Source organism: Peromyscus eremicus, chromosome 16_21 (assembly GCF_949786415.1).
Source record: "Peromyscus eremicus chromosome 16_21, PerEre_H2_v1, whole genome shotgun sequence".
NCBI lineage: Eukaryota > Metazoa > Chordata > Mammalia > Rodentia > Cricetidae > Peromyscus > Peromyscus eremicus.
In genome coordinates, this window is record NC_081432.1 from 32,401,548 (window position 1) to 32,414,036 (window position 12,489).

The following is a 12,489-nucleotide window of genomic DNA, read 5'->3' on the forward strand; positions in this document are numbered from 1 at the left end:
AATATTTTTGAAATAAAAATCTTTGCAGATCGTTCCCAGATAGGATTGGATGAATCTTGCTTACTCTAGCTAGCACATGGCATTTGTGCAAAATGTCAGACCCAGGATAGCAGACAGTGTAATTTGAAAGAAAGCTTCCCCACATGACAATAGTATCACACTCAGGAAGCACATGTAGGCACGGTCCCCCATAATGCAACCGAAGGCACCATGAAGATTTCTCTCCATGGAGCGTGAAGGTGGCAAGGTCTTTATGGTCTCCCAAGAGTACTGTTCTAGGAACATCCAAACTACTGCTCTGCAGATGACCAACTGGAGGGCTGTTTCTACTCCAAGGCCGTGTGGCAGGTACATGTCAGTACACACAGCTTCTCCCAAGCACTCTTTCCACACCCACCTCCAGCACAGCAGCACTCGGAGTGAAAATGGAGCCCTGGGCTTTAGAAAATACTCCGCTCCCTGATGGAAGTTTGGCTTCTAGCTTCTTCTGGAAGCCTGTCCACTTCTTGCACAGTAGGGAAGACAAGTCTGAAAGTGACTTTAGCAAAGTCCCCATAGCCACATATTTGTTCCCAACTCTTCTCACCACACAGAGCCCCCCTGTGCTCCTCAGGCATAGTCACTGTTTATAGCCTGGAACTTTCAGAATACAGGCACTTGGGCAGCAGGTGCAGCTTGCTGGCAAGCAGTTCCTTCCTGATCCCTTCCTGCTCTGGGTCTCCTGTCGCCTCCTGCTCTTATCAAGGCCTCTCCACACACTTCTCTCCTGTTCTTTATATGGAAGAATATGGCTGGAACAAGGTGTGCATAGCATACCCCTGTGTGAACCTTAGGTTCCGTCTCAGCCAGAGAGAAAGGAGCCTCTGAGCTAAATCCATGGCTCCTAATGGCTATTTCTCCTCACACATAGGAGAACATCTCCAGGATGAGGTTGTTATGAGCGTTCCTATCACGTGCAGAAATACATGTGATTTCTTAGGAAGCTTTTGCAATATCCTTGATTTTTCTGGAGGAAAGAAGCCACAAACCCTACTGTCTTCCAAGCCAGCCTTTGCTGACACCGCATTCCTAAGATGGCTCACATCCAAACTCTTTTCCATGGCAATTCTTCCAGAGCAGGAGGGGCCCTGGCAAGCCGTTGAAGGCTGGGATGCAGGCTGTTTGTCCTGCATGATGGAAGGCTTATATAATTCATGTCAGCTCACTCTGCATATGTCCCTGGTGAGCAATGCTAGCCTGGGAAATAGCTGTCCTGAAGGAGGAGGAGGAGGAGGAGGAGGAGGAGGAGGAGGAGGAAGAGGAGTGCACTATGAAGTCAGAATGAGGCAGAGCACATGGGTAGGACTCAAAGTGAGCTCTGCCTCCATCTGTACGCAGAAGCTAGATTCTCGTAGCAGGGCTATCCCTTGCTTCTGTTCAAATCGCCCAGGCTGTCACCCTCTGATTGGCAGGATGATGATGACCCAAGAGACCAGCAGGAGTTTCACCAAAACTTAGCTTCTTGCTACTCCACCAAGCAGGTGTGAAGCTTTGTTTGCTTCTAACCATCAACACAAAAGCTCAGTAGTCAGCCAGGGTACCGCTCTGGACAAGGCAGGTTACTGTATAATGGAAAGAGAGTCCGCTTATTCTGACTAGCTGGTGAAACAGCTTCTTGTTACAATTTAAAATGTATTTGTTTTTATTTTCAATGTATGGTATTTTGCCTGCATGCACGTCTGTGTTACAGATGATTAGGACCAGCCATATGGGGGCTGGGAATCCAACCCAAGTTGTCAGGAGGAGCAGCCAGTACTCTTAACCAGCTGAGCCATATCTTCAGTTCCCTCCTTCCAGTTATGGTGGCTTTCCCCTCCAGCCATTGCTGTGGGTTGTCCAGATGATGTCATTGTACTTTCTCCCACACCTCAGTGTCTTGCTCATTCATTGCAATAACTACTCTGGTTATTTTATGCTAATGCTGGGATTACGGGCACTCATCTCTGTAATGTTCTCCATATAATCTGAACATTTAGATTTCCATGCCCGCTCATTTTAGTGCCTCCTCTGTCTTCCTTCCACGTTAACATCCAGAGAGAGGTAGATACTCGCCTTCTCTTTATCAGAGCCCTCCAGCAGTTTTGCTAAGGCTTTCTCGGGTATGTGCATCACTGAGGCATAGACTTGCAGTTACTACAGAATTTGTTCTGAGCTGCACCTTCTCAGGAAACATATGGCCTGGCCTGCCCAAGGGAGGATCTGCCCAAGTACAGGGTGAGGCTACACCTGCTCTCCAAGCCCTGCCCTGAGTTGGCACAGCATAGAGATATCATGGACCAACCCTTTGCTCTCACCGACAGCTGCAACTTCAGTGTCCCTCTGCCAAGCACAGAATGCCCCACACAGGCTTCTGCTAATGACAAAGAGCTTTTGTATGTGCATACACCCCAGAAAGGCCATTTGGAATTCCGTTGTGCCCTTCCCTAAGATTCATCTGCCCAAATAAATAAAGTGCTCAGTCCTGTTTGTGTCATCGGTAAATTGGCTACAGTGCCCTAGGACCAAGCTGCACCTGTTCCTGAGTGCCTGGCAGAGCACAGCAGTAGAGCAGGCAACCAGGAGAGTCTCGCTCACAGAAGTGATGGTCAGACAAGCCCCAGAAAGAATGGGAATTTGGAAGTCTCAGCCCATAGACTGAAAGTTCTTCATTATTGAAATTTATGAAATCTAAACAAATAAAGCATTAGAAGCTCAATTCAGTGCCATTCTGGAAATGACAACTTGTGGCACTCTGCACTCAGCATGATGCAAAGAAATCCTTCCTAGCTAATGAATCTGAGGCAAGAAAAGCAGCCCATGGCTGGAGAGATGGCTCAGAGGTTAAGAGCACTAGCTGCTTTTCCAGAGGTCCTGAGTTCAATTCCCTGCAATCACAGGGTGGCTCACAACCAACTATAATGAGATCTGGTGCCCTCTTCTGGTGTGCAGGCATGCTTCCAGATAGAACACTATACATAATAAATAAAGGAAAGCAGCCCATGTTTCCTACGGTTCCCCAGAAAATGGCATGTAACTTTGAAAAGATAAAATTGTAAGATTATTAATAATAGACAGATGTCAGACTCAAAAGTTCTTCAGTCAAGAGTGTTCAAGGCTAACATTGATATCAGGATTGTTTAAAGACTGTGTTTGGTGATAAAAACTTCCAGTGGATAGTTAACTTTAGTTGTCTCTGAACATGTGGCTTTTCCTACCCCAAATGATACCATGAACTATGATGTTCTGTTTTATTCAATGTTAATTTTGTTACTGTCCTTGCAAAATCATGCACACTGGGTTTATGATTGTGCCATCAAGGAAATTAAAAGTCCACAGATCTATTGTCATAATCAACTACTTTAGTAGGTTCCAGGATAGGCACTGTACAAGCTTGGAATAGTATTTCTTTTTTGAATCTCTTCTGAAAAGTATGTGCTATCCTTTACATAAAATACTCCAAATAGATATAAACACATAGAAACAGGAAGGAGATTAATAGTTTCTGGTAGAGAGGAGAAAGAGGGAAGATAGGGTTCCTTTACAATATGATTAAAATATTCTGAAAGCACATGGTGGTGATGTTTGTACAAGCCCACAAATGTACTAAAAATTCCACTGAATTACACAATTAAAAAATGTAGAATGAACGGTATGTGGGTTATACATTAGTAAAGATGGGAAAAGATGAAATAGCCATGAGCTCTAGCAGGTGCATCCAACTAAAGAGAGGCATCAGAACAGAACGTAAAAGAAGGACAGAACCAGTTAAACCGGCTGCTCCTCAGAATGATGCTGCGTTAGGAGAGGAACGGTATGTGATCATTATCTTTATTATGAAGAGCTACGCACTGTGTTATGTAAAAGGGGTATTGCTAACTGATCACTGAAATTTGAAGAACATTATGCTGTGCTGTCATGCAGTGATTCTAAAGACATCAAAGCATCATCAGAGTTTTTCCTATAACTTCCACTATGGTCTCACATAGAAACACTCCCCCATTCTCATGATGCCACAGTGAGTTTGGTAAGTCATGCTCAAATCCACCTGTCCTATTGGGTTTTGTGATTTTTTTTTAAATTTTTTATTTTGGTTTTGGTTTTTTGTCAGCTTGACACAAGCTAGCTACCTGAGAAAAGGAAATCAGAATTGAGAAAATGCCTCCATAAGATTGGCCTATAGGCAAGTCTTCAGGGCATTTTCTTAATTAGTGTTTGACAGGGGAGGCCCCAGCCCAGTATGGATCGTGATAACTCTGGACTGGTGGTCCTGGATTCTACAAGCAAACAGGCTGAGCAAAGAGGAGCAAGCCAGTAAGCAGTACTCCTTGGTGGACCCTACTTCAATCCCTACCTTGAGTTCCTGCCCTGACTTCCTTCAGTGATGGACTTTGATATGAAAATGTAAGCGAAATAATTTTCTTTCCTTCCCAAGTTGGATTTGGTCATGGCGTTTCATCACAGCAATGAGAATCATAACTAAGATACCACCTACCTTCTAGAAATTTTGTCATTGTCAATACCAGCCTTCCATTTATATATTATGGTATGAGTATAGAAGACATGTTACAGATGAAAAATTATAGACTATATCCCTTACATCAGGGTGAATCATTAGCCTTGGTGTTTACATCTGTCTATAGGGGTTCAATCGGCTAAGGCTACCAGCTCATGGAAAATGGGAAGTCTATAGAAAGTGACAGGCACAAAGTGAAGATTTACGGTATCTGAGCATCACTGTATTACCATTAATCAAAGTCTGAACTTGAGACCTGTGTCTAAAACCAAAGGCAAAATTACAGGGGAGGTGGCTAGAGATCATGCCTTGGGTGCTGTACCTACCTGCGGCGATGTAAGAGCCTCCTCCAGCTTTATAAAGGAAGTGACTGGCAAAGGGGGCTGCGCAGATGATGAGGAAGCTAGCTGTCAAGGCGGCCACGACCCCCAGAAGCAGCAGGACTGCCCAGAAGCCACGGTAAACTGGAAGCCAAGAACAAAGGAAGAGAAAAAAAAAAAGTCAGCCCTGGTTGTAGCAGGCTGTCCCATGGGGAGTTCTTTCCTCACTATTCTAACTTCGTTCAGGGACTGCTGGGTAGAAACTCACACAGGGGACCAGGAATGATCTTCAATAGAAATCCTTAGCCGGAAACCAGGCTCAACCCATCCTGACACACTTCAGTAATGCTTCTTGCTCAGCATTTGTACCACGCAAATTCTAAATGTGCCCCAGGAGCTCATTTCTCTGGCCACGGTTTTCCATTTTGGAAGTGGGAACACTTAAGGATCTGCCTGGTGTGATCACAGATTGGTGATTCACACTAGCTATCCAAAAGCCACACAAAAGGTTACCCCGTGACACATAAAACACTGCCTCACCCCACTTTTGATAATTGTACAATGGTGAGCCTCTGAAAGCCTTAACCAAAAAAAGCTGGCTTCTGTTTAGACTGTGGCTCTCATGGGAACTATTCTTAAGACAATAAAAGTTACATCATTAAGAAAAGTTTGTATCAGAAGAAACTTTGTATCAGATATGTATGGAATATGGCTTTTATTAAATATTTGTATTAAAGGAAGGAAGTGTCAACATGAAGTTGTGTGGGAGTCGTTTACTCAAGGACAGACAGGGCTGAGGTACTGCATGTAGCTAGTGATTAATGAACTGTGGGGCTAGTGATTTACAGTAATCAAATGAAAAGGCGTCCTAATGATCATTTTTGAGCTGGATAATTACCAATCTATTAAACAAATCCATCATTTCCCTAAGGCAAAAAAAAAAACCACCAAAATGAGTTTTCTTTTGTATAAATGGGGGTGATCTCAGGGAGACATATTAGTCAAATTACCATTTTCTTAAGGAAAATATAGAATTTTTATTGGGAAATAAAATGTATGTGTCTCAATCCTGCCTGCAAGGAATGAACATGTCAATCAACTGCCATCCCAAGAAACAAAGGACAGGATTATAGAAAGCTGAGAAGAGGGGCCATCACAGTTTGGGGGGAAGAAAGGCTGTTATTGGTTGGGGGTGACTGAGCCCTGATTGCAGGGGCGGAAACGTTCGCTTCTATCTTACTTTTCAATGCTGACCACTTGGCCATAGCTCCCAGACCTGCTATGATATGTATCTTGTAACTGTGGTCAGGCTGGCAAAATATTCAGTAGTCAGGAAACACAGTTCTCCCCAGAGTGCATCTGGGAACTTCTACCCCAGTGAGGCATATAGCACCCAAAATCCAGGAGATGATCCATGCTTCGCACGGAGGAACCTGGAAAGGGGATCTTTGTTTTCCCAGCAGTGGGGAAATCTTCATTAAATATTTCCTTTTGGTTCCTGCTGTTTTGCTGTATGGCAGAATTACAGAAATCTATACCATAATCCTGGAGGCTTAAGCTGGACTAGAACTCGGTCTAGAAGTGAGAGGGGATAGAGGAACTTCATAGGGGAGAGAGCTGGAAGACTGCAGTTCTTTGTTCCGACCCACACTAACATCAAGCTCACTCCCGGGTTCCTCAGGCCCAGAGGCCCAAGGGAGTATGACAAAGTCTCTGAGAAACAGATGACACTGTGATGAAGTCTCCTGAGCCCCAGAGCCAGCCCCTAGGTAGGACACACCAAGAGCAGGACCCCAGGGCTTCTGAAAGCTCCGTTGATGTCAAACCTGCCACCACAAACATAAGGGACAGAATGAAAAGAATGATTTAGTGTTGAAATAATAGGTTAATATTTTCTGGATTTTTAAAAAACATATGAAGTTTGAAAATTCAATATTCAAACGTGTCTAGGTTACAAGCTAAAGTTATTTGATATACCAGGACCATGAAACTCTGACCAATGCTTTAGAGAACAGACCATGAGTCCACAAATAGAAAGCCACTGAGTCATGTCTAAGTCCTTAGATTTCAAACTGGTATTAGAAGCACTGTGAACTGCAGTGAACGCTCTGGAAAATGTTGAGGAGGAAAGGAAGAGTCTATAACAAATTAACTAAGCTGAATTTCTGGATTTGCAGTAATAATTTTTGAAAATGTAAAATCCTGAGATGTGCTTGAGGGGAGACTAGGAAAGGGAGAGTGGATGGGTTGTGTGGTAGAAAAAATGGAATTTTCTAATATGAATGAGAAAGGGGAACACACACTGAGAAAAATGAATTGAGTTCCAGACACTGTGTGATGGAATCAAAAGCTCTCATATATGTATCTGTAGAAATCCCTAAAGCAGAGGCAAGAGATTTGGGTATAGAAACGAAGTCGTTCATAAAGCAAAGCCGATCAACTCGACAAGTGTTGACGAATTTATAGACACAAGAAACTCCCAAGTTTATAAGGTCAAAGAAATTCTCTCAGACAGCTGAAAGTAAAGTGGCTACAAACTCTAGATGTCTTCAACATATTCAGAGAGAGAAAAACGTGTGCATGTCATATACAGGGAGCAGTGACCACAAATTCCTTATCAGGAAGAACAGAGAATAAAAAAATCATAATCTCAAAAAATAGAAATAATTAGAAAAACACAGTAGAACACCTCAAATGCCAGAAGGAAAGACCCCCTAGCCTGAGATTCCGCATCTAGTGACAATGTCTCAGAGAAACAGACGAGAAATAAGGCCATTTGTGACCCAGGAATGAAGCATTTGCCTCAGCAGACCCATCCCACAGGAACTTCTGAAGGGGAATCTTGAGGTCAAGATGATTCAAAACAAGACCATGCACAAAAAGTCGAAAGTAAGAAAGGAAAATGTGAATAGAGTAAACTATAATTTTCTCCTCTAAATTCCTTAGGATGAATTTAAATATTAAAGTTTAAAATTATTGTCAGCAGGTGCTAAAGAGATGACCCAGCAGTGAGGGTCACCAGCTGCTCTTTCCGAGGACCTGAGTTCCGTTCCTAAGACCCATATCAAGTGGCTCACAACTGTCCATAGATTACAGCTTCTGCAGATCTGAAACGCTCTTCTAACCTCCTTAGGTACCTGCTGCACACTTGAGGCATACACACAGAGAGAGAAAGACAGACAGCACACACACACACACACACACACACACACACACACACACACACATTTTAAACTGTTGTCAAAACAATGTGGTAGAAAATTGTAGGTATTAGAATTGGTGTCCTGTGTGTCTGTCACTACCTCAATGAATAATAATAACCTTGAATCGATAGCTGGAGGTTCCTGAGCCACTGTCTCTTCTGTGAAACAAAGATGTATGTATCCACCAATGAGAGCTTCTAGAAGGTCACACTACAGAGTTTGTGGTATATAAGATTATAAATGATGGTAGGGCTTCTTAAAGGTTCCCAAAAAACTTTTATGCAACCTTACTATATAGGTATATAAAATAAGTATACAAACTAGACATTTACTGATAATAAATTACTAGAAAGTTTATTATTTTTCTTTTTTAATAATTTTTTTTTATTTTACTTCCCAAGCACAGTTTCATCTCCCTCCTCTATTCCCATTCCCTCCCCTCACCTCCCATCTATCCCCCACCATCCACTCCTCCTCTGTTCAGAAAGGGGCAGGCCTCCCATGGGAGTCAACAAAGCTCCTCCCCCTGCATCAAGACCAAGCTCCTCCCCCTGCATCAAGGCTGAGTGAGGCATCCCTGCATGGGGAATAGGTCCCAAAAAGCCAGCTCATGTGCCAGGGACAGGTCCTGATCCCACTGCTAGGGGCCCCACAAACAGACCAAGCTACACAACTGCCATCTACATGCAGAGAGACTAAGTCAGTCCCATGAAGGCTCCCTAGCTGTCAATCCAGAGTAGGACATTTATTTTTAAAAAATTCTTCAGGGGCTGGTGATAAAGCTTAGTTGGTAGAGTGATTGCCTAGCATGCACAAAGCACTGGTTTTGATTCCCAGTGTAGCATAAACTGGGTGTGGTGGCATCTTCTTCTAATCCTAACACTGGGGAGATAGAAGCAGGAGAATCAGAAGTTCAAGATCAAACATGGCTACATAGCAAGTTGAAGTACATAGTGATTTCATTCTAGAAGATTTGGACTAAAAACCATCAGCCCTGGTTGAACCGAACCATACGCTCTGTAATGTTTCACGTTCATATCTATATATCCCCCTTTGTGTGGCATCTTTAGCTTTCATTTGGACAGCACTCTGCTACTACTCATAGAGACAAGGAGTCACCACTTCATTAGAGACTGTCTAGCTCCTTGACAAGGGTGTAGGTAAAATGTAAGGTGGCTCATAATGTCTCCCTGCTGTTCATAACCCATACCACAAAGAACACTGGCCACTGCACCCTCACATCTCAACAAACACCAAGGTACCCATGCCTTGAGCAGACCTAAAGAGACACATTCCAAACTAGCATAAGTAGGAAGCATAAGGAAACATTTATTAAGAACTTCTTAGGAAGGAACCATAAAAATTACCCCAAAGAACGAGACAGTGAAGATCTGTAAACATCATGGACAATTAATTCTGCACAATAGTATGTGTTCAGGTGGGGAGTATGTACTTGTGTGCCTGTGTGTGTCTATGCATGTGCGTCTGGGTGTGTGGGCTTGCATGTGTGCATGTACTTATGGGTATATCTGTGCACATATGTAAGTTACCACAGACAGGAATTTAATACCACAATTAGCATAAATCCTGAATTCCTATGTAAAGAAAAAAAAACCAACAAAATTCCAGGTACTTATTTTCCACTATGAATACAATAAAAAGGCACTAAAACCTCATTAATGTGAATGATGGTTGGCAAAATCAGCCCCAAGCTTTAATTGTGAGTTGCTTTAGAGTAAATTCCATGCCTAGCATTCACACCTACCATGAACCCCCAAGAATACTCCTGAGGTTGCTGATAACCAGAAACCACCTGATTTCGCAAATGCATGCTGAATGCTGCTTACATACAAAGTGCCCCAAATTGATAAGGCCAGACACAATCTTTTCATTCACAAGTTCATTACAGCTGAGAAAAGCATACTCATTGAACACTGTGATAAGTGCTCCAGTGGAAGCAGGCTTTAATATATACCAAGCAGAGCAACAGCAACAACAACAACAAAAAAAAAATACATTGTGCTTGGCCTTAATGTCTTACTGTTTCAGGCAACAACAGACGGGGTCAGGGTCATCCTAACTGGAAGAGGGGAGAATTCTGTGGGAGAAGTAAGAGAAAGCATCTCCCACAGATGCCATTCTGGTAGAATGAGAAAATGAGGGACCAGGAAGGGCAGTGAAGCCTATATGACATTCCAAAGAGTTGGGCCTGTGTCTTCCCAGTGCTAGAGAGCCCCTGAAGGTCATTAATCAATCATCAATGAAATGGGAACCAAAATGCATGCACCTTTAAACTGATAGAAAAAAAAGGACAAACAAGTTATTGTAGCATTACAAGTGTGGTTCATGAGGGGCTGCCCTACAGCTGAACCATTGGAGTAGGAATGAAATAAACAGGGATAGCACTGTTGTACAGGTAATGAGAAACCAGCAAGAAAAATGAATGTCCTCCCTGTCTTTTACCCATATACCCACACAGTTCATTCTGTCAAGTTACAACTACCTTCTCAACATTTTATAACATTCTCATTTAGATAATAGGACTTCTTTTGTCCAAAGTACAGAGGGAGAAGTCAATCCAAATGACCACAATCTCAAATCTGTGGTGTTTTGTTATTCAGTTACACACACATATCCAATTATGAATATTTTACCTGTAACTCAAAGATACCTGGTGTGCACGCTTCAAACCTTGCTCTGTGGCCTCAGATGGACACAGGGCGAGTCCAGTGAAACCTGTTCAGCACAAGTCCCGGAGCTTCAAATGCTGCCAGTGAAGCCAATGCAAATCCCACAGCCCCACCTCCCTCCAGCACAAACAAGGACTCAAGGATATGTTGCTGCAGCCTGAGGCAAGATGCTTGTCATGTAGTAATCCTGTCCTTCATCTCCTTGAACAGCTTGTCTTGGCAGTAACAAACAGGACTAAAAATACAGGAACATCTGCCCCAAGGCAGGAAGACAGTCTGTACGGTGTGTCCATATCTGTGGACTGATCTAGCTTAAGCAGCCACTCGTCACTATCAATGGATTTGCTCAGGACTAAAGGTGCAGTGGGAGACCTGGTGAGCTTATTAATCTCCCTGGGGTAAAACTAGCCAAAGTGCCAAGGAATGAGCATGCTGGGCAGGGGGAGCAGTGTTCCCCCTCCATTTTGGCTTGGGGAAGATTGTGTTTCTTCCAGAAGGGTAGAGAGTATTCAGGTATGAATGCATTCACAGCTATTAACCCACTAATGCCTTCTAAGGAGACAGAAGGTGAAAATGGAGCCTTCTCTGATGCTTGGACAGAGGACTTTGCAGAGTTATTGATGGTAATAGCAGTAGCTACAGTCATAGGATGGTCCCCAACTTACAATGGTTTCACTTGAAATTTTCCCAATTTAACCAGGTGCTAAATGGTCTTCAGTCAGTAGACACTGTAATCTGAACCAATCTTTCCCTAGGCTAGAGCCATGGATCATCTCTATTGATTGATTGCAGCATGAGCCAGCTGCAGTTTTCAATCAGATCTATTGTCACAGAGAGAAATCAACCAGTACCTACAGCTGGCCACATTTCTGAACTAGGATGGTAAGCACACAGTTTCAACATAGGATGGCTTCATTAGGACACACCTCCTTGTAAGTAAAGGAGTGTCTGTGATAGTAAAGTACAGCTTGGTAGCAGCAGCATCCAGAATGCTGTCATCTAGGGCAGTGAAGATTAAGACAGTGTGTACAAACTCCTGTGTTGTTCAATCCAGGAGACCACATGAGTGTCCTGGGCTTACCCTTCAGCTCAAAGGAGGGCTGGTGTTATCATCAGGCTTCAAGGACCTTGCAAAGCACTTTATAGTCACAGCGTTCCTCCTTGTGAGGAACTGCATGTCTGTGTCTTTCCTGCCCCATACCCATGTGCTGAAGGTTTAACCCCAGACCCAATGAGAGATCATTGGAAGGTAGGGCCCTTTGGAAAGGAAATGGGTTTGGCTGGGGTCATAAGGTTGCAGTCCTCTAATGGAATTAGTGACTTCATAAAGTGAAGAAAACCTATCTGGTTCCTCTCTGCCAAGTGAGGAGAGTATAAGAAGACAACCAACCAAGAGAGGTCCTCTCTGGAACCCAGGCACACCTCACCCTGACTTCCTCCCTCCACAACAGCAGCAACAAACAAACCCCTGCTTCTTCAGCCACCAGTGTGTGGTTGATATATTGTGTACCCTAATAAACGTATCTGGGGATCAGAGAACAGAACAGCCACTAGATAAGACATAGAGGCCAGACAGTGGTAGTACACATGCCTTTAATCCTATCACTAGGGAGGCATAAAACCCATCTGGATCTCTGTGAGTTCAAGGCCACACTGGGAACAGAGCCAGGCACAGTGGCAAACACCTTTAATCCCAGAACTTGAGATCTCATGTCTTCGCTTGGGAGGATCCACGCCTTTAATCC

At 43.5% G+C, this 12,489-nt stretch overlaps 1 protein-coding gene across 2 annotated transcripts in view; it reads right to left on the reverse strand.

The window, feature by feature from the left end:
- Tmem182 (transmembrane protein 182) overlaps positions 1–12,489 on the reverse strand; it is a 48,420-nt gene that overhangs the window by 11,306 nt on the left and 24,625 nt on the right. Inside the window, exons 1-2 of one of the 2 annotated variants that reach the window (XR_009383502.1) lie at positions 10,709–10,941; positions 4,884–4,995 (exon numbers count right to left, since the gene is read on the reverse strand). Coding sequence is in view for 1 of the 2 variants with exons in the window: in XM_059282002.1 (XP_059137985.1) it covers positions 4,858–4,995 (138 nt within the window). In the remaining variant the exon portion in view is untranslated. Of the gene's footprint in view, positions 1–4,857; positions 4,996–10,708; positions 10,942–12,489 lie in introns of those variants that run through there. The other variant, XM_059282002.1, reaches the window with a different exon arrangement.